This window comes from Hirundo rustica, unplaced genomic scaffold (genome assembly GCF_015227805.2).
Source record: "Hirundo rustica isolate bHirRus1 unplaced genomic scaffold, bHirRus1.pri.v3 scaffold_187_arrow_ctg1, whole genome shotgun sequence".
Lineage (NCBI taxonomy): Eukaryota > Metazoa > Chordata > Aves > Passeriformes > Hirundinidae > Hirundo > Hirundo rustica.
Window position 1 is genome coordinate 28166 of NW_026690257.1, and position 22079 is coordinate 50244.

Below are 22079 nucleotides of genomic sequence, written 5' to 3' on the forward strand. Positions count from 1 at the left end.
ATAATCGGGGCCTTGGGACAGCACAGGCAGCCTTACCCACTGGATTCCCAGAGGACAAGAGCTGCCAGACCTTTCTGCAAGAACACTGCTTCAACAAGACCACTTCATCTGGACTGCCACCACCACGGTTTCAGGTTGTATTCTGACTCTGTCAGTGATCTTTTGTACCATTGCATGTGTTTTATTTTATTTTACTTTTTTTTTCCTCTCCTATTAAATTGTTTTTTCTGACTTGGAGTCTCTCGCTGGTTTTGCCTTCAAGCCAGCACAGATTCCCATCACCCTCAGTGTGATCCCAGTTCTCCCCAGCATGGCTGCAGCTGTTCCCACTGTGATCCCAGTATGATCCCAGATGCCCTTGGAACAGTCCCAGTCCCTCTCATCATGTTCCCAGTCACGCCCAGTTGTCCCCAGTGTAGATCCAGTCACTCCCAGTTTTCTGCAGTGTGGGCCCTGTCATTCCCAGCATGATCCCATCTGTTCCCAGTGTTGTTCCAGTCCCCTCGGTATGGTTCCAGACCCTCCCAGTATATCCTAGTTGTCCTCAGCATGCTCATAGTCATTCCCAGTCACTCCCAGTTGCCCCAGTAAGGCTCTAGTTACCTTAGAATGATGCCATTCTTTCCCAGTTACTTCCAGTCACTCCCAGTATGATCCCAGTTGTGATCTCAGTCCCCTCAGCATGGTTCCAGTACCTTCCAGTTGATCCCAGTTGCTCCCAGTGTGTTCACATTTTCCTGCTATCAGGGGCCCAGCACCTCCCAGTAACCCCCAGTGAGGATCCAGTCACAGCCACTGTAATCCCAGTGGCTCCCAGGATGATCCCAGTGGGACCCGTAGTCACTCCCAGTATGGTTCCAGTCAGTTCCAGTATGATCCCAGTAGGTCACACTAAAATCTCAGTAATTCCCAGTATGATCCATTGCACCCAGTCACCCCCAGTATGGTTCCAATCATGGCCAGCACCTTTCCAGTCTCTCCCAGTCTGACTCCAGTATGATCCCAGTCTCTCCCAGTACTATTCCAGTCACTCCCATTATGATCCCAGTATGATTCCAGTCACATGTAGTCTAATTCCAGTCACTTCCAGTGCAATGCCAGTGGCTCCCAGTGTGATTCCCAGTTGCTCCCTGTCAATGCCAGCATGACCCCAGTAGCCTCCAGTATGATCCCAGTGACCCCCTGTCTCTCCCAGTATGTCCCAGTCACCCCTTGCATGCTCCCAGTCACTCCCACCTTATCCCAGTTGCTCTCAGCATGATTCCAGTTGCTCACAGCCACTCCCAGTCTTTCCCAGTATGATTCCCATCACCCTCAGTGTGATCCCAGTTCTTCCCAGCATGGACCCAGCTTTTCCCACTGTGATCCCTGTGTGATCCCAATTTCCCCCTTCAAAGTTCCAGTTGTTCCCAGTTCCTCACAGTATTATCCCAGTTTCCCCTGGAATAATCCCAGTCCCTCTCATCATGTTCCCAGTGACTCCCAGTTGCCCCCAGTGTAGATCCACTCACTCCCAATTTCCTGTTTTTTATGGATCCCAAATGCCCAGTGACTTCTAGAGATGGACTTGGGCAGAGAGACCTTCAAACTCAATGTGCTCATCCCTTGTTCTCCCCCCAGACAGGATTTCCAATTCCCAAACCTTTGCAGGATGGAGGAGGAGGCTGTGAGGAAGAGGAAGGTGCCCCAGGACAGCCAGGCAGGTGAGGAGGAAGTCAGTGCCCCTTTCCCCCTCTCTCCTGCTCCATCTCCCAGCCCAGCACGGCCCCCGGCTGCAGGACAACCCCGCAGCCGACGCCGTCCTGCCGGGGACGCACTGAGGGGATCTCCTTCCCCTTCCCTCTGGCACAGAGGCAAATCCCATCCTCTCCTTGTCCTTCCTCCCCCAGACAAGGAGCTGAGCATGGAGACCAGGGAGGACAAATCCCCACGGCAGATCCTCGTGGAAGAGGCCGTTTTGAGCGGCTCCACGGGGCAGGAATCCAACGGGGAGGAAAAGTCCTGGCGATCCCCTGTGAGAAGAGACTGCAAAAGCAGATCACGAGGATCTGAGGAGGAAAGAGCCACCCTGTGCCAGGAAGGCGGCCAGAGATGGAGCCAGAGCTCAGACCTGGTGGTCCATGAGCAGCTTCATGATGGGGAGAAGCCCCACAAGTGCTTTGGGTGTTCAAAGAGCTTCACCTGGCGGTGCCACCTGCTTCGCCACCAGAGGATTCACACAGACGAACGGCCCTACGAGTGTGGGGAATGTGGGAAGAGCTTCAGGAAGAGCTCCAGCTTGATAGAACACCAGAGGATCCACACTGGGGAGAGGCCCTACGAGTGTGGGGAATGTGGGAAGAGGTTCAGACAAAGCTCCAGCCTTATCTGCCATCAGAGGATCCACACTGGGGAGAGGCCCTATGAGTGTGGGGAATGTGGGAAGAGGTTCAGAGAGAGCTCCAGCCTAACCCAGCACCAGAAGATCCACACTGGGGAACGGCCATACAAGTGTGGGGAATGTGGGAAGTGCTTCCTGTACCGTAGTTACCTGACCATACACCAGAGGATCCACACTGGGGAGAGGCCCTACAAGTGTTCCGAGTGTGGGATGGGGTTTCTGACCAGCTCCCAGCTCCTTGAACATCAGCAGACACACATAGAGGAGAGGCCCTTCCGCTGCCCTGACTGTGGGAAGGGCTTCAGGAAAAACTCCACCCTCATCAACCACAGGCGCATCCACACCGGGGAGAGGCCCCACGAGTGTGATGTATGTGGGATGAGCTTCATACAGAGCTGGGACCTGATCTGCCACCAGAGGACCCACACTGGGGAGAGGCCTTATGAGTGTGATAAATGCAGCAAGAGGTTCCACACAAGCTCCAGTCTCCTCCTGCACCAGCGGATTCACACAGAGGAGAGGCCCTTCCGCTGTCCTGACTGCAGGAAGGGCTTCAAGTGGAAATTTGCCCTCATCAGACACCGGCGCATCCACACTGGGGAGAGGCCCCACGAGTGTCCCCAGTGTGGGAAGAGTTTTTCACAGAGGTCCCACATGACCCAACACCAACTGAGGCACTGCTAAGGGAAGCCCTGTGAGTGCCCTGAGTGCAGGAAGAGCTTCGTGCACTGCTCCAGCTGCATCCCCCACTGGAGGACCCACGTTGGGCAGAGCCCTGGTCACCCACATTCCCTGTGATCCATGTCGGGAAGACACCTGGCTGCTTATCCTATTTTTTGGCCCTAATTTTTTTTCTCCTCTCTCTTACTTTGCATTCCAGAAGCCAAGAGAGATCCATCTGTCACCTCAAAACCACTGAAATCCCACTGAGAACAACTCAACCTTACCCCAAAAGGGCTCAATCCCACCTCAGAATGGCTTGTTCCCACCTCAGAAAAACTCAGTCCCACACCAAACTTATTCAATTCCACAGCTGCCAGGCTGAGATGGGGCTGGAAGGGGATTGGGAGAAGTGGGATCCAAATTTGGAGCGGTGGGATCGGGATTGTACATGGCTGCGTGGGTGGGATGTATTTGATAGTAAACCACTTCTGTGGTTATAATTTGGGGCCAGGTCATGTCTGTCACCCTCCCTTACAAGGGGGGCTGTGTGGGAGATTAGGGACAGGCGGTAGGAAGATATCGCGTTGTACGGGCAGACAGAACCCCTCCCTCAATACTTAGTTGGTTAGTGTCCCTGATAAGGTAAGCAACACCTAACTTGTAACGTAAGCAGACGGAAGTGATGTAGCAAACAGAGGTTTTATAACTCCATGTAACCAGTTAATAAACGCCATTAGCCGTCCACCACACTGGTGTCTGTGAGCTGGTGGTCCGAGCAGCCTGGGTGTGGCTGCCGTGTCGTTCCTGAACCAGGTCGCTACGCCTCAGCGGAGGTAGCAGGGCTGAGATCATCTCCATTCCTGCTTAGCTGGGGGATGGGCTGGAGGTGTTCTCCACGGAGCAGAGTTTCTGGACGGGCCTCTGCAACCATCATTGCTGGGTGGAAAGAGACGAGGCGAGGCGAGGAGCTGAACGCGGTTCCGCCCGCTCCGTTCCGCCGGTGCCGCCGCCGCTGCTTTCCCAGCCCTGTCTAAGCCCCGCCTCCTTGACAACAGCCAATGGGCGTCCAGGAACAGCCTGAGGGGCGGAGCAAGTGGCGTTCCCCGGTGTGAACCAACAGACAGGGGGCGTGACCAGAACACAACCGAGCAATCTGATTGGCCGGGAGGCGGAGGGTTCTAAAAGGGGCGGGGCTCGGGCCCGGGCTCACCCCGGGATTTTGGGAGCAGCTCCAGGTGTCCCCAGTCCCTCTCCAGCTCTCCTGGAGCCCCTTCACGCCCTGCAAGGGGCTCTGAGCTCTCCCTGCATCCTTCCCTTCTCCAGGGGAACATTCCCAGCTCTCCCAGCCCGGCTCCAGAGGGGCTCCAGTTCCTCTGGGCTCGCCCCAGCAGCTCCCATCCTGCAGCTGGGCTCTCACCTGAGCGGGGCCCAGGGGCAGAATCCCCCCGCAGCCGCTGCCCACGCTGGGGCTCAGCCCAGGGCACCTTTGGCCTCATGTCCAGCCTCTCACCCACCCGCACGGTGCCCATGGCGGGAGCTGTGCAGGTGACATCATTGACACCAAATAAACCATCTCGCCCTGTTTCTTTTATTTTTTAACTCGGTCCTGGTCACTCTCAGTTATCAGTTTTGAGAATTGCATTTCTTTGGCAAGGCGAGGGCTGGCAGAGCCGTGCAGGTGCAAACAAAAAAGGATGAAAACCTGCAGAAATCAGCCGTGGGAAAAGGGTTCCAGCAATTTTGTGATGCTTTGGGGGAATTTCAGCCTTTGGCACTGGTTGCATCTAGGGCGGCTCAGTTATGCTGGGCTGGGGTCTCTGGGGGTCCCAGCCCCATCCCAGGGGTGCCCAGGCAGCTCCCTCGGCATTCCTGTCGGGATAGCTGCTCTGGAGCAGGGCAATCCCCTCCTGGCTGGAGAATTCACGGACGAGAGGGACAGGAGCTTGGGAAGGGGCTTCAAAGTCAGGAAAGTGGGCAACTGGGTGGATCCTCAGTGTTTCAGAATCGTCCCGCCCTGGAGAGGGAATCCTCCAGGATTCTGGGGCTCTCCGGGGCTGTTTCCCTTGGAAACATGGAATTCTATGGAATTCTGTGGCATCTGTCATCATGCTGGTGTCAGAGGAACTCACAGCCCCAGCCAGGCGAGCGCATTTCTGCCTGGCTGCTGCCTTTGGACACGGCTGGACGGGGCTTGGAGCACCCCGGGACAGTGGCAGGTGTCCCTGCCACGGCAGGGCTGGCACTGGGTGGGCTTTAAGGTCCCTTCCAACCCAAACCATTCCCAGATTCTCATCCTGGGGAATCCCACGACACCAGGACACAGCCCCCAACTCCAGGGAATCCGTCTGGGCAGGGAACGGCCCGAGTGACAAGGACCTGGGTGGCCACGTCACGCACAGCCCTCAGCGTTTATTCCAAACACCGGCTACAGCTCCAGGGACGGGCACACGCCATCGGATCCCGCGGATCAGGCCAAGAAAAGAGGCAGAGCATTGGGAAATCTCTGCTTGGCTGCCACAGCCCCCCTTGGGCACTTGGAAACAGCTCCCACCATGCCGGTGCCAGCGTGGAAAATCCTCCCCAGTCCTCCCCTGGCCCAGGGGCCACCGAGGCTCCCCCGGGGACCTGTCCTGGGTGGGAATATCCTGGAAAGCCGCAGGGATGGACTCGGCTCTCCCGGATCCCGGCCAGGAGGGCGCTGCCATCTCGAACCCCGAGTCCCCAGAGCGCCCCCGATCCAACCTCCCCCTCTGCGGACCCCTCTGGGGATGGCAGTTATTAAAGAAAGGTTGGATTCAAGTGGGTTGATGGCACAATTACATCACATTTAACCCAGCTCTTGAAATATGATCAACACAAGCTGATATCGTAGTGAAGTATTTTGGTGATTCATACAGGTTGTTTTATTTTTTTGCAGAGCCATTCTTTGGCTTGAATGTTTTCAAAGCTCTAATTACCTGTTGTTAATGATGCTGTTGTTAAAATCCCTCTTTTTGTCGGGTACCGCCTCTGCTACTTCCTAGGAAATGGCACCCGGATCCATGAGGAGGAGGAGTGACATCAGAGCTTGTGTGCAAATGAGAGGACATCTTGCACAGCTCAGCAAAGGAAACCCCTAACACGGCGAGCCACCACGGAATCAAAGGATTTAAATAACACTCCTGGCTGAGGAACAAATAGAGTTATCTCCCTAGACCTTTTTAACCTCTCGCCCTATCCAGCAGAGACGCTGGCTGCCAAGAGGAGCCCTGGCTTCAAACCAAGAGCAGGCCTCCTGGTGCTCCCGCGAGGACGGAAGCCCCGGCTCTGCCTGCGCACCAGCGCACAAAGCTGCAGATCTCCTCCTCCGCGTCACTCCTGGGAGCAGCAGCGGCGCTGTGTGCGCGACCCGTCGGACCCCCGCCCGAAGCTGAGCCTAATAAAGGCATTAAAAAAGGAGCAGATGGCCTTGCCCTGTTTATTTCAAAAATAACACAAAGGGCTCTAAAGTCCCCCTTAAATCCACATGGTTTGGCCTAAAATCAGCCAAATGCAGTTAAAATCCTCCAAAGCGGCCTAAAATCAAACCAAAGGGGCCTAAGACTGCCCAAACTGGTTTAAAACCCTCACAAAATGGCCTGAAATCCTCCTTAAATCTCCCAATTGGGCCTAAAACCCACGCCAAAAGTACCTGAACTGGCTTAAAATCACCCAAAGGGACCTAAAGTCCACCCTAAAAACTCAGCAGATTTGGCCTACAGACACTTAAACATACCTAAAACTCATGCAAATGGGCCTAAAATCATCCAAAAGTATCTAAAATACACACTAAACCTGCCCAGCTTATCCTAAAATCACCCAAATGAGAGAAAACCCCAACAGATTTGGCCTAAAATCTGCCAAAGGTTCCTAAAATCCACACTAATCCTGCCCAGTTGGGCAAAAATCACCCAAACGGGTCTAAAATCTTGTTGGAACAAACGGGACCATGCTGGGGGACACTGGGATCATGCTGGATCATACTGGCAGCAACTGGGACTGCACTGAGGGTGACTGGGAGCAACTGCGGGCAACTGGCAGTGACTGGGAACGTGCTGGCAGCAACTGGGATATACTGGGAGAGACTGAAACCACAGTGAGTGTAAGCGGGAGCAACTGGAACCACACTGGATGATAATGGGAGCAGCTGAGCCCATGTCAAAAGGTGCTGAAAATCCACTCTAAACCCAATCACGTTTGGTCTGAAATCACCCAAAGAGGCCTCACATCCCTACAAAGTGGCCTCAAATGACACAAAGGGCCCTAAAATCCACCTTAAATCCACATGGTTTAGCCTAAAATGAGCCAAATGCAGTTCAAATCATCCAAAGTGGCCTAAAATCAAAGGCCAGGGTAATACTGGGATCCTGCTGGAACTGACAGGCATCATACTGGGAATGCCTGGAATAGTGCTGGGAGTATTTTAGAGGAAACGGGATCACATTGGAATCAGACTGGGAGTGACTGGAAAGGTGCTGGCCATGACTAGAACCATACTGGGAGTGACTGGAAGCAACGGGGCCCACACTGGGAGTGACAGGGAATCACCCTGGGCAGGACTGGAATAATGCTGGGAGTATCTGGGAATGCCTGGGGTCATACTGGGGGTGACTGGGTACAAGGGATCATACTGCAAGCCACTGGGATTACAGTGGCTGTGAATGGATCCTGACTGGGGGTTACTGGGAGCTACTGGGCATATGTTTGCAGGAAAATGGGGACTGAGATGAACTGGAAAGTACTGGAAGCATCCTGAGGAGACTGAGATGACAACTGCGATCATACTGGGAGCAACTGGGACTATACTTTGGGCAACTGCCAGAAACTGGAGTCATGCTGGAGGAAACAGCGAGTAACTGGGAAAAACTGGGATGGTTCTGTGGGAAATGGAAACTTACAGGGGAAACTGGGAGTGCCTGGGAATGACTATGAGAATGTCCAGGGACACTGGGATACACTGGGAATGTCTCAGACCATAGGGGCAGTAACTGGGATCAAACTGGGAGAGACTGGCTATGTGCTGGGGGGAGCTGGGACCATGCTGGGGACACTGGGAGCAAGTGGGAGTGACTGGGGCCCTGCTGGGAGAGACTGGGATCATACTGGCAGTGCCTAGGACTATGCTCGGGGCAACTCTTCCTCCCCCCATCTCCTCCTGCCCCGTTCTGAACCCCGAACGGTGAGGGCGGGGTCAAGGAAAGGGCGGGAACTGTGAGGGGAAAGGGGCGGGGTCAAGGAAAGGGCGGGAACTGTGAGGGGAAAGGGGCGGGGTCAAGGAAAGGGCGGGAACTGTGAGGGGAAAGGGGCGGGGTGAGGGACAGAGCAGGAATTCTGAGGGGAAAAAAGTGCTGGCAAGGCAACACACGGTCCTAAAAGGGCCTGGTTTGGTCTAGAATCACACTAAAGGGCCAAAATTGCCAAAAGGGGCTCAAAATCCACCCTAAACCCGGTCAGGTTTGGCTTCAAATCACCCAAAGAAGCTTGCAATCCCCACAAAGAAGATTTCAATTACACAGAAGGGACTAAAAGCACCCTAAATCCATAATTTGGCCTTAAAAATAGGGTTGAAATCTTGCAAAGGGGTTTAAAATCCAGCCAAAGAGGTGTAAAATTGCCCAAACTGGTTGAAAACTTGTTGGGAAGGATGAAGCCAGAAAGCCCTATAAATATGATTGCTTAGATTCTGAGAATGTGAAACCTGTAACTGAGATAGAATTGAAAGTAAGTTTTGATGTTTGAGATGTCCTAGCTGCTGGATGCCTGGGAAAAGAACCCCCAATGTATGATTTATCCCACACTTGTAACACCCCCCTGAAGTATCAAGTATCTGTAACCCCATTGGCACAACCCTGTTACAGCCCACCTCGAGACCCCTTATCAGGGGGCTGCGAGAGTGGGCCTCTCTCTCTCTTCTCTTCTTCTTCTGTTCCTTCTGTTCCTTCTCTCCTCTTATCTCTTTGTTTACCTCTTGCATCTTGCTCTTGGAATTTCCTTATCTCTCACTACCCCCACCTTCCAAGGCCATGCTTCAGCTGCGCCTGGCGGCTCTGAGCAAGGCCTCCCATCTTATACAATAAACACCTTCTTCTAAAACCCAACTTCAGAGATCTCTCGTCTGCATTCATCTACACCGTCCTGGAGTCCTCAGCAGCAAGAGGCATATTTCTACAAAAACTCACGCAAAAATGCCCCCAATTCACCCTTAAATCTCACCAAAGGGTGTAAAATCCACCCTGAAACTACCTGGTTGGGTTTAAAATCACCCAAAGGAACATAAAGTTCACTCTAAAACCCACCAGATTTGGCCTAAATTCATCCAAAGGTTGCTAAAATCCACACTAATTGTCCCCAGTTTTGCCTAAAATCGCCCAAACTGGGCTAAAATCTCCCTGATTGAGACCGAGACCAAGATCGAGACTGAGACTGAGACCATAATCGACACCGGAACCAGCACCAACACCGAGACTCAGACCAACACCAGATCCGAGACTGGCACCGCTCTGGTACTGGGACCGAGAATGAGATTGGCACTGGGAGCACTCCGGGACCAAGACAGGCAGTGGTACCGACACTGGGACCGGCACTGATCCGAGACCGAGACTGAGGCCGGGACTGAAACCGGGCCTGGCACCGAGACTGGCACCCCTGGAGTGTGTGCCATGCAGGACCAGACAGACTGGGATCATGCGGACTGGCACCTTGTAGGCTGGGATTGTACACACTGGGATCACACGGACTGGGATTTCACAGGCTGGCAGCGTATGGATCAGAACCATAGAGACTGGGATCATACAAACTGGGATCATATGGAGCGGGATGGCTGCAGCGGAACGACGCGAACCGAGGCGGTCCCGCCCGGCCCAGGGCTCCCTCCCAGTCCCGCCCGGGTGTGCGGCCAAAACTGCCCGGAGCGAACGCGGCGGTCCCGGAGCGATCCTGGAGCCAATCCCGGAGCGATTCGGGGTCCGATCCCCGTCCCGGTCCCGCCTCCAGTCTCAAGTCTCAGTCCCGGAGCGCTCCCGGTGCTGATTCCGGTCCCGGTGTCGATCTCGATCCCGGAGCGGTGCCATTCTTGGTGCCGGTGCCGGTTCCCGTTCCACTCCTGGTCTCACTCTCGGTCTCGGACTCGGTCTCGGAGCGTTCCCGGTACCGGAGCCGGTGCCGGTCTTGGTCCCGGAGTGCTCCCAGTGCCAATCTCAGTCTCGGTCCCGGAGCAGTTCCAGTCTCGGTGCTGGTTTCCGGTGCCGCTCTTGGTCTCAGTCCTGGGGTGCTCCCGGTCTCGGTTCTGGCCGCAGTCCTGGAGCAGTCCTGGAGCGCTCCCGCCGCCGGTGCCGGTTCCAAAGCATTCCCGGTGCCGGTCCCAGTGTCGCTCTTGGTGTCAGTCTTGGTCCCTGCACCGCTTCTGGTGCCGGGTTTGGTCTCGGTCTCGGTCCCAGTGCCGGTGCCAGAGCGGTGCCGGTCTCGGTTCCGGTGTCGGTCTCGGTCTCGGTGCTGGTGTCGGTTCTGGTGCTGATCTCGGTCTCGGTGCCGGAGATTTCAGACCCTTTTGGGTGATTTTAGGGCAAAGCGAGCCCTTGTAGGAGGGCGCGTCCCCTTGGCCACGCCCACTCTCCTCCTCCTTCCCGCCCTTTCCTTGACCCCGCCCCTTTCCCCTGCCAGGCCCTGCGCTTTCCCTGAGCCCGCCTCATTTCATTCCTTCCCTGCCCTTTCATTGGCCGCAGCTCTCTTCTCCCTTGAGCCCCGCCTATCTGCTGGCGCGTTGTCTCCGGCGCATGCGCAGACTGCTCGGAAGTTGCTTCCCCGGAGTGCCGCCATCTTTGCTCCTGGTCCCCCGACGGGGCTCCCGCGTGTCTGAGACCTACGGTGGGGCACTGGGGGATCTCTCGGGGATCCTGAGGGGTCTGAGTGGACCTGAGAGTCTCTCTAGGGGATTTGGGGGGGTCTCTAGAGGATTTAGGGCGGTCGGGAGGTCCCTAAGGGGTTTGTGGGGGGCTATAGGGGCTCTCTAGGTGTCTGGGGGCTTTCTAGAGGGTCCAGAGGAGTCCGTAAAGGGGCTCGGGGGGTCCCTAAATGGGGTCGGGGGGTCTCTCTAGGGGATTTGTGGGTTTGAGGGGACTGTTGAGGATCTATAGGGGTCTGGGGGAGCCTCTAGTGGTTCCGGGGAGGTCTCGGGGTGTCTGTGGGTCCCTATGGGGGATTTGGGGGGGGCTCTAGGGGTCTCCAGAGAGGGTCTGAGGGCGCTATAGGGGATCTATGGAGGATCTATAGAGGGTCCGGGGGGCCTGGGGGTCTCTAGAGGGGATCCGGAGGTCTCTAGGGGGGATTTGGTGGGGTCTGGTGGTGCTATAGAGGCTCTATAGGGGTCTGGGGGAGCCAAGAAAGGGTCCAGGGTGGTCTGGGGGGGTCTCAGTATCGCTATAAGGAGATTCTGGGATCCTTCAAGGGAATTTTTTTTTTTGAATTTTGGACTCTGTAGGGGAAATTTTGAGGTCGAAATGGGGAAAATTTGGGTTTTCTATTGGGAATTTTTTTGAATTTTGGGGCAAATGCAGGAAGTTGGGGAATTTCAGGTCCAAGTGTGGGAATTTTCAGATCTCTAGGGGGGATTTTGGGGGAATTTTGTGTCTAAACATGGGAGATTTGGGGAATATTGGTTCCAAATGTAGGAAATCTTGGCAATTTTGGCCCAAACGTGGGATTTTTTTTTCCAGATTTCCTCTTCAAGTTCTTGGTGATCCAGAGCGCCAGCACCAGCAAGTCTTGCCTGCTACAGCCCTTCATCAAGAGCAAGTGTAGGAAATTCTGGGAATTTTTAGGGATTTTGGGAATTCCGGGCGGTCGGGGGATTTGGGGGGGGATTTTTTTAATATATTTCTGGGCATTTTAAGGGTTTGGTTGCTTGTTTCTTTGTTTGTTTTTTTGTTTTTCATTTTCTGGGTGTTTTTTGTTGGGTTTGGGGAATATTTTGAAATTTGGGGAATATTGCTGGCATTTTTGGAGGAATTTTCAAGGTGTTTCTTTTCTTTTTTTTAACTCTTTTGATGCTTTTTTCAGGTTTTTTTTTTTAATTCTGCTTTTTTAATGCAATTTTGGGTGATTTGAATTTTTGGAATTCTGTGTCCCTCCTGGCTCTCCTCCATCCTGCGGGTATTTCCTGCCACTTTTGAGTTATTTTTGGTCAATTTTGGGCCATTTTTGGCCATTTTTGTGGTGTTTTCTGTCATATGGGGTAATTTAGGGCAATTTTGTCTCATTTTTGGGTACATTTAAAGGGGATTTTTGGTCATTTTTTGGGCCATTTTCTGTCATTTTGAGCCATTTTTTGTAATTTGGGGATAATTTCTAGTCAGTTTTTGATCATTTGGGGTGATTTTCTGCCACTTTTTGGTCTCTTGAGGGGTGTTTTTGGTGACTTTTGAGCCCTTCTTTGCTGGCTTCAGTCCCGGTCTCAGTCTTGATCTCAGCGCAGTCCAGGTCCCAGTGCCGGTAGCGGTGTCAGTCTTGGTCCCGGAGTGCTCCCAGTGCCAATCTCAGTCTGGGTCCCAGTCCCGGAGCGGTGCCAGTCTCGGTGCTGGTTCCGGTGCCGGTCTTGGTCTCAGTCTTGGTCCCAGTGCCAGTTCTGGTGTCAGTTACGGTCTTGGTCTCAGTCCCGGTCCCGGTGCCTCTGTGGCGCCGGTCTCAGTTCCGGTGTACTGGTTCCGGTCCTGGTCCCGGTCCTGCAGCGGTGCCGCTCTCAGTTCTGGTGTCAGTTCTGGTCCCAGTCTTGGTCTCGGTGCCCGTCCCAGAGCAGCGCCGCTGTCGGTGCCGGTCTCGGATTCGGTGTCGGTCTCAGTCTTGGTGCTGGTGCCGGTTCTGGTGCTGATCTTGGTCTGGGTCTCAGTCCAGGTCCTGGAGATTTTAGGCCCATTTGGGTAATTTTCGGCCAAAGCGTGTTGCGTTGTGGTTTTTGGGAGTGGAGCTGAAGCCCAGAGCCGATAAGCCTCTGCGGTGGAAAGGCCGCTTGGGGAAGCTCAGGCGAAGCAGTCAAGCTCACACATGCACACACGCCACGTGGGCAGCTCAGCAAGGAGAGGCCAGAAGGCCTTTGCACTGGATCAGTTCCAGCCAGGTTTATTTCCAGAAGCCCAAGGGGAATCCAGATTGGAAAGGGGAGCACGTGTGCCGGTCTCCAGCTCAAGTGTGAGCTTCAGCAGCCAAAGACCTTGAGGCACGGGGGCAGAGCAAAGGGCAGGAAAGGTCAGTGTCCTGTAGGGAAAACGGGGCCAGTCCCCGGGAACCCCAAACCAATGGAGACACAGAGGAAAGGAGAAACCAAAGGGCCAGGGGAATCAGGGAGGGGAGAAACTGAGGCAAACCATCGTGTCCAGAGCCCCATTGGGAAGTTCTCTGTCTCAGGCTGGGCAGGTGACTCTATGATCTGTCCTGCCAAGGCCAGGCCCTAGGTATTATGGCAAGGGGCTGCAGGGACTCCACACTCAGCATGATTCCAGTTGCTCACAGCCACTCCCAGTCAATCCCAGTATGATTCCCATCACCCTCAGTGTGATCCCAGTTCTCCCCAGCATGGCTGCAGCTGTTCCCACTGTGATCCCAGTATGATCCCAGTTTCCCCTGGAACAGTCCCAGTCCCTCTCATCATGTTCCCAGTCACGCCCAGTTGTCCCCAGTGTAGATCCAGTCACTCCCAGTTTTCTGCAGTGTGGGCCCTGTCATTCCCAGCATGATCCCATCTGTTCCCAGTGTTGTTCCAGTCCCCTCAGTATGTTTCCAGACCCTCCCAGTATATCCCAGTTGTCCTCAGCATGCTCATAGTCATTCCCAGTCACTCCCAGTTGCCCCAGTAAGGCTCTAGTTACCTGAGAATGATGCCATTCTTTCCCAGTTACTCCCAGTCACTCCCAGTATGATCCCAGTTGTGATCTCAGTCCCCTCAGCATGGTTCCAGCACCTTCCAGTTGATCCCAGTTGCTCCCAGTGTGTTCACAGTTTCCTGCCACCATGGGCCCAGCACCTCCCAGTAACCCCCAGTGAGGATCCAGTCACAGCCACTGTAATCCCAGTGGCTCCCAGGATGATCCCAGTGGGACCCGTAGTCACTCCCAGTATGGCTCCAGTCACTTCCAGTATGATCCCAGTGAGTCACGCTAAAATCTCAGTCACTCCCAGTATGATCCATTGCACCCAGTCACCCCCAGTATGGTTCCAATCATGGCCAGCACCTTTCCAGTCTCTCCCAGTCTGACTCCAGTATGATCCCAGTCTCTCCCAGTACTATTCCAGTCACTCCCAATATGATCCCAGTATGATTCCAGTCACATGTAGTCTAATTCCAGTCACTCCCAGTGCAATGCCAGTGGCTCCCAGTGTGATTCCCAGTTGCTCCCTGTCAATGCCAGCATGACCCAGTAGCCTCCAGTATGATTCCAGTGACCCCCTGTCTCTCCCAGTATGTCCCAGTCACCCCTTGCATGCTCCCAGTCACTCCCACTTCATCCCAGTTGCTCTCAGCATGATTCCAGTTGCTCACAGCCACTCCCAGTCATTCCCAGTATGATTCCCATCACCCTCAGTGTGATCCCAGTTCTTCCCAGCATGGACCCAGCTTTTCCCACTGTGATCCCTGTGTGATCCCAATTTCCTCCATCAAAGTTCCAGTTGTTCCCAGTTCCTCACAGTATTATCCCAGTTGCCCCTGGAATAATCCCAGTCCCTCTCAGCATGGTCCCAGTAAAGCGCAGTTGCCCCCAGTGTAGATCCACTCACTCCCAATTGCCCAGTAACTTCTAGAGATGGTCTTGGGCAGAGAGACCTTCAAACTCAACGTGCTCATCCCTTGTTCTCCCCCCAGACAGGATTCCCCATTCCCAAACCTTTGCAGGATGGAGGAGGAGGCTGTGAGGAAGAGGAAGATGCCCCAGGACAGCCAGGCAGGTGAGGAGGAAGTCAGTGCCCCTTTCCCCCTCTCTCCTGCTCCATCTCCCAGCCCAGCACGGCCCCCGGCTGCAGGACAACCCCGCAGCCGACGCCGTCCTGCCGGGGACGCACTGAGGGGATCTCCTTCCCCTTCCCTCTGGCACGGAGGCAAATCCCATCCTCTCCTTGTCCTTCCTCCCCCAGACAAGGAGCTGAGCATGGAGACCAGGGAGGACAAATCCCCACGGCAGATCCTCGTGGAAGAGGCTGTTTTGAGCGGCTCCATGGTGCAGGAATCCAACGGGGAGGAAAAGTCCTGGCGATCCCTGGTGAGAAGAGACTGCAAAAGCAGATCACGAGGATCTGAGGAGGAAAGAGCCACCCTGTGCCAGGAAGGCGGCCAGAGATGGAGCCAGAGCTCAGACCTGGTGGTCCATGAGCAGCTTCATGATGGGGAGAAGCCCCACAAGTGCTTTGGGTGTGCAAAGAGCTTCAGCTGGCGGTGCCACCTGCTTCGCCACCAGAGGATTCACACAGACGAACGGCCCTACGAGTGTGGGGAATGTGGGAAGAGCTTCAGGAACAACTTCCACCTGATCAGTCACCAGAGGATCCACACTGGGGAGAGGCCCCATGAGTGTGGGGAATGTGGGAAGAAGTTCAGCCACAGCTCCAGCCTGATCTATCACCAAAGGATCCACACTGGGGAGAGGCCTTACGAGTGTGGGGAATGTGGGATGAGCTTCAGGAAGAGCTCCAGCCTGATCAGCCATCAGAGGATCCACACTGGGGAGAGGCCCTACGAGTGTGAAGAATGTGGGAAGAGGTTCAGAGAGAGCTCCAGCCTAACCCAGCACCACAAGATCCACACTGGGGAACGGCCATACAAGTGTGGGGAATGTGGGAAGTGCTTCAGGCACCGTAGGCACCTGACTGTACACCAAAGGATCCACACTGGGGAGAGGCCCTACAAGTGTTCCGAGTGTGGGATGGGGTTTCTGACCAGCTCCCAGCTCCTTGAACATCAGCAGACACACACAGAGGAGAGGCCCTTCCGCTGCCCCGACTGCGGGAAGGGCTTCAAGCACAACTCCACCCTCACCCGCCACAGGCGCATCCACACCGGGGAGAGGCCCCACGAGTGTGATGTATGTGGGATGAGCTTCATACAGAGCTCGGCCCTGATCTGCCACCAAAGGACCCACACTGGGGAGAGGCCTTATGAGTGTGATAAATGCAGCAAGAGGTTCTGCACAAGCTCCAAGCTCCTCTTGCACCAGCGGATTCACACAGAGGAGAGGCCCTTCCGCTGTCCTGACTGCGGGAAGGGCTTCAAGTGGAAATCTGCCCTCACCACCCACCTGCGCATCCACACTGGGGAGAGGCCCCACGAGTGTCCCCAGTGTGGGAAGAGCTTTTCACAGAGGTCTCACATGACCCAACACCACCTGAGGCACCAGTAAGGGAAGCCCTGTGAGTGCCCCCAGTGCAGGAAGAGCTCCGTCCTCTGCTCCAGCTGCATCCCCCACTGGAGGACCCACGTTGGGCAGAGCCCTGGTGACCCACATTCCCTGTGATCCATGTCGGGAAGACACCTGGCTGGTTATCCTTTTTTTTTGGCCGTAATTTTTTTCTCCTCTCTCTTAATTTGCACTCCAGAAGCCAAGAGAGATCCATCTGTCACCTCAAAACCACTGAAATCCCACTGAGAATAACTCAACCTTACCCCAAAAGGGCTCAATCCCACCCCAGAATGGCTTGTTCCCACCTCAGAAAAACTCAATCCCACACCAAACTTACTTAATTCCACAGCTGCCAGGCTGAGATGGGGCTGGAAGGAGATTGGGAGAAGTGGGATCCAAATTTGGAGTGGTGGGATTGGGATTGTGCATGGCTGGGTGGGTGGGATGTATTTGATAGTAAACCACTTCTGTGGTTATAATGTGGGGTCAGGTCATGTCTGTCACCCTCCCTTCCAAGGGGGGCTGAGATCATCTCCATTCCTGCTTACCTGGGGGATGGGCTGGAGGTGGTCTCTGTGGAGCGGAGTTTCTGGTGGGGCCTCTGCAACCGTCATTGCGAGGTGGAAAGAGGGGAGGGGAAAGGAGGGGAGAGGAGAGGAGAGGAGAGGAGAGGAGAGGAGAGGAGAGGAGAGGAGAGGAGAGGAGAGGAGAGGAGAGGAGAGGAGAGGAGAGGAGAGGAGCTGAACGCGGTTCCGCCCGCTCCATTCCGCCGGTGCCGCCGCTTTCCAAACCCTGTGTAAGCCCCGCCTCCCTTGACAACAGCCAATGGGCGTCCAGGAACAGCCTGAGGGGCGGAGCAAGCAGCGTTCCACGGTGTGAACCAACAGACAGGGGGCGTGACCAGAACACAAGCAAGTGATCTGATTGGTCAGGAGGCGGAGGTTTCTAAAAGGGGCGGGGCTTGGGCCCGGGTCACCCCGGAGTTTTGGGAGCAGCTCCAGGTGTCCCCAGTCCCTCTCCAGCTCTCCTGGAGCCCCTTCACGCCCTGCAAGGGGCTCTGAGCTCTCCCTGCATCCTTCCCTTCTCCAGGGGAACATTCCCAGCTCTCCCAGCCCGGCTCCAGAGGGGCTCCAGTTCCTCTGGGCTCGCCCCAGCAGCTCCCATCCTGCAGCTGGGCTCTCACCTGAGCGGGGCCCAGGGGCAGAATCCCCCCGCAGCCGCTGCCCACGCTGGGGCTCAGCCCAGGGCACCTTTGGCCTCATGTCCAGCCTCTCACCCACCCGCACGGTGCCCATGGCGGGAGCTGTGCAGGTGACATCATTGACACCAAATAAACCATCTCGCCCTGTTTCTTTTATTTTTTAACTCGGTTCTGGTCACTCTCAGTTATTATTTTTGATCATTTTATCTCATTTCTTTGGCAAGGCGAGGGCTGGCAGAGCCGTGCAGGTGCAAACAAAAAAGGATGAAAACCTGCAGAAATCAGCTGTGGGAAAAGGGTTCCAGCAACTCTGTGATGCTTTGGGGGAATTTCAGCCTTTGGCACTGGTTACAGGTGCATCTAGGGTGGCTCAATTATGCTAGGCTGGGGTCTCTGGGGGTCCCAGCCCCATCCCAGGGGTGCCCAGGCAGCTCCCTCAGCATTCCTGTCGGGATAGCCACTCTGGATCAGGGCAATCCCCTCCTGGCTGGAGAATTCACTGAGGACAGGGACAGGAGCTTGGGAAGGGGCCTCAAAGTCAGGAAAGTGGGCAACTGGGGGCTTTTCAGGGTTTCAGCACCCTCTCACCCTGGAGAGGGAATCCTCCAGGATTCTGGGGCTCTCTGGGCCTGTTTCCCTTGGTAACATGGAATTCTATGGAATTCTATGGCATCTGTCGTCATGCTGGTGTCAGAGGAGCTCACAGCCCCAGCCAGGTGAGCGCATTTCTGCCTGGCTGCTGCCTTTGGACATGGCTGGACGGGGCTTGGAGCACCCCGGGACAGTGGCAGGTGTCCCTGCCACGGCAGGGCTGGCACTGCCTGGGCTTTAAGGTCCCTTCCAACCCAAACTGTGAAAAGTGCGTATTATATGGCTCTACACAAGATATTTACTATATGTGTTATGTTGTATTGATTGTTAATGTTGTATTAATATTTTGATATTATGGTAAATGTAGTTTTGCAGTTTAAATGTAGTTTTTATGTACCAACCACAGGAAAATGTAAATCTTTCAGAGAAAAAAGAATTTACTACTTCCTTATCAGAAGAGACCAACTCCTCCTGCCTCTCTCAGCTTTGTGGACGCCATAGAGATTAAAAGAAAAAAAGTGATACTTACCAGAGACAATTCTTTGTTTGAATGGAATTAATGCATCATGTATGAAATGTATGAATATTCAACAGGCTATTGCTTTTAAGAGATAATCCTTTATTAACAGGGGTCCTTCTCCAGAGCTTTTTGCTCGGGGAGGCACCCAGACATCTGTAACTTTGTTTTTTATTCTCGTATTGTCTTAACTCTAATTGTTCAATTTTGTAGTCTAATTCTATTTTTATAACCATCTCATTTACTATTAAACTTTTAAAATTTTAAAACAAGTGATTGGCATTTTTTTTCACAATTATGGTAGCAAAAGATGGTTAAAACACCTCACTGCCCGTGCCTCAGTGAGGACGGCGCGCCCTGCCCAGTTGGCAGCCTCGCTCTGTGTTCCCCTGCTGTGACCGGCAGATGCAGGTTACGATCAATGGACAAAAGGAGGCAATAAAACAAAGGAAAGGGAAAAGATTCCCTAAAACCGTGGTAGTTAGCCCCTAAGACTAAAGTGTACATGAAGACAAAGGCCCAAGGACAAAGGACAGGTAAGTACTGGTTTGGGGGGGCAGTTAAGGGGGGGATGAATGTGTGTGAATGAGAGGCAGCTGGTTATCCCAGAGCTGCTAAGCGAGTGCGGAGTCTCCCATGCTGCGTTTCCGTTCTTTCGCGAGAAAAACGGCCAGTAAAGAGATGAAGCGGGTGATAAGAAGAGTGAGAGAACCCCCCCAGGGAAACTGGGACTGAGTCTTAGAGAAGGGGTGGCACCCCTAGGAAGCAAAAAGTCTGCTAGATTAAGGGGTAATTGCCCAAGAGCATCCAAGACTAAAACTTTTGCTGGGTTGAGGGATTGATATCCCCAGGAGCACCCAGAGTTAAGCAAAAAGTCTGCTGGATTGAGGGGTAAGTGCCCAAGAGCATCCAGGACTAAAACCTGCTGGGTTGAGGGATTAATATCCCAAGAGCACCCAGGGTTCTGCCGGATTGAGGTTATGTCCAAGAGCATCTGGGGTTGGACAACACAGCTGGATTGAGGGGATATCCAAGAGCACCGGGACTGGCCAGTAACACCGAAAATTGTAATAGGTGATTTGAAAGTAAAAGGTACCTTATTGTTGTTTTGTTGTGTGGGAGTGAGTCACACACAAAATCTGCCTCAGTTTCCCTGGGCGGGTGGGGGCTGTGGCGAAGTGTGTGTGACCTGCGATTCAGCCCTTTTCCTCCGGGTGTGTGGAGGGGGAGTGCAGTAGTAAAGTGTAAGTGACACGCAAATTAGCCTCATGGGTGGATCGGCACCAGAGGCGACCAGATTCTGGGCCCTCCTCAGAGGCCCAGCTATACTGGAACCCAGAGACCAAACCCAAGGTGAGAGGGGGCCACACAAAGCCACGATTCTCTGGCGACAGGCTTCATGTCCTAAGAGTGTGCATCGATAGAAGTAAGTGGTCTTTAGGTTGTAAGAGAAAGTGAAAAACAGAGGTGGGGGACGAATAGATAAAATCTTGAAAAATGGGACAGAAAAACAGTAAGTTGGATACAGGGAAGAAAAAAGGGTGTAAAAAATTACCAACAGAAATACCTCAAGATAGCCCTCTCAGCATTATGTTAGCTAACTGGGATAAAAACCCTTGTACAAAAAAAGAAAAGGAAAAGGTAAAGATGATACAATTTTGCATGATAGAATGGGCAGAGAAGGAAATAAGATCTGACCACGTTTATTGGCTCAGATACGGCTCTTTTGAGAACTGGATTTGTCAGGCTCTAAATATATTTGTAAATTCAAAAGAACCGTTTAATCCTGAAGAAAGAGAATATGCCACATGTTGGACAGGAGATTTTAGGAGAATAAAAATCTTAAACGTATCAGAAACGCCCGAGATGAAACAAGAAAAGAAAAAGGGGAAAGAAAAGGGAAGGGAACAAGAAGAAAAAAAGGCAAAAGAGTGGGATCCTTTGCAGGCTTTGCCCCCTCCATTCCCGCTCGCACTCCCGCCGTTCGCGGCCGAGCCCCCTGTCCCGGGTCCCGCTTCAGCCCCGCCTGCCCCGGTTCCCGTCCCGAGTGCGGGCTCGCAGCCCGCTGCAGCTGCGCCGGTTCCCGCATACACCCCATCCCCGGCCCCGCCGGTGAATTCGTCTGCCCCGGCTGCCTGGTCTGCGGCCGCCCTAGGGGCCGTGCCGGGGGTCCCTCCTGACGCGTGGTCTAAGACCACCGCCCCGACCGTGCCGGGGGTCCCGTCGGTCCCAGCCGTCCTATCTCCGATCGCTTCCCCCACTGCCCGATCCCCGGCTGCCCTGCCCGTGCCGGCTGCGCTGGGCGCTGCCGCCGCTGCTGCTTTGTCTCTGCCGGGAGCCGCTGACTCAGCCGCCACCAGCCCCGTGCAGGCTGCCCACGCTCCCCTCTGGTATCCCCCAGAACTGCCCCCTCCTCTGCCGGTCCCGGCAGCAAACCCCGCCTACGCTCCGCCCTTGGAGGACCAAACCTCGGCGCTTTGCCCTCCCCTCACCGCCCTTCCTGCCCTGAGCTCCGTGCCCTCGGTAACCACAGCTACTGCTCAGAGAAACAACTTCCCCCTAGAAATGCCTTATCGAATCACTAGAAGTTCACTTAAAAGACAGCCCTCTCTGGATTCTTTCTCAAAACACGGGAAAAAGACTGCAGAGGATGAAAACCAAAAATGGGATAAAGAAATTAGTCTATTCCCACTGAGAGAAGTTCCAATGGGAGGGGGTGGAACAGGATTTGTAAATGCCCCTTTGACTTCTTCTGAGGTCAAGAATTTTAAAAAAGAAATCAAAGGTGTTATAAATAAGTTCTATTCAAATAATCTATGTTTTAGTTACTTAATTGTTAAGTAATTTCATTAAGATTGTTAATGCTAGTTCTGTATAAAGAATTTGCCTTATTCCTGTTTTAATATTGATTTATCACCTTATTTACTTGTTTGTTAATTAAGAATTCACCTTATTACCTGTATCTCTGCTCCCATTCGCCGGATAGTGTCTGAATATGCAAATAAAAAGAACACTGGAATTCTGGGAACAACTCAAGAACAAGAGACTCTAAAAAGCAGAGAACCAAAGTAAAATCCAGGACTGAAGTCGCACTTTAGACTAGTGCAAGAGGTACAGGGGTCCGCCGAAGCAGCTTTATTTAGTCGCCATGACCTGAGAAGGAGTCCCCCATCGCTGGATGACCCCTGATCAGCAAAACAGACTCCCCGGCAAGGGGAAAAAGCCCGTGAGGGGGGGTGGGAGTCCCCAGCTTTGCTGTGAAGCGAAGCTGTGTGTACCTCCTCCTCTGCGTTGCCAAGGGAGCAAGCAAGCTCTCCCCCAGAGCCAAGCTTG

General features: G+C 53.9%; 1 protein-coding gene across 3 annotated transcripts; it reads left to right on the plus strand.

Moving 5' to 3' along the window:
• Positions 1-1630: 1630 nt before the first annotated feature.
• On the plus strand, positions 1631-16555 carry LOC120747744 (zinc finger protein 501-like). Of its 3 annotated transcripts, XM_058424340.1 has the most exons (4): positions 10726-10924; positions 11773-11853; positions 14910-14992; positions 15179-16555. In XM_058424340.1, the coding sequence occupies exons 3-4, from the start codon at positions 14941-14943 to the stop codon at positions 16435-16437; spliced, it is 1311 nt and encodes a 436-aa protein (XP_058280323.1). In that variant the 5' UTR covers positions 10726-10924; positions 11773-11853; positions 14910-14940; the 3' UTR covers positions 16438-16555. The 3 variants fall into 3 exon arrangements, with proteins under 3 accessions (XP_039909715.2, XP_058280323.1, XP_058280324.1); XM_040053781.2 differs by lacking the exons at positions 10726-10924; positions 11773-11853; positions 14910-14992 and adding exons at positions 1631-1703; positions 1890-3027 and having other exon boundaries at positions 15393-16555; XM_058424341.1 differs by lacking the exons at positions 10726-10924; positions 11773-11853 and adding an exon at positions 12436-13297 and having other exon boundaries at positions 14914-14992.
• The last annotated feature ends 5524 nt before the right edge of the window (positions 16556-22079 follow it).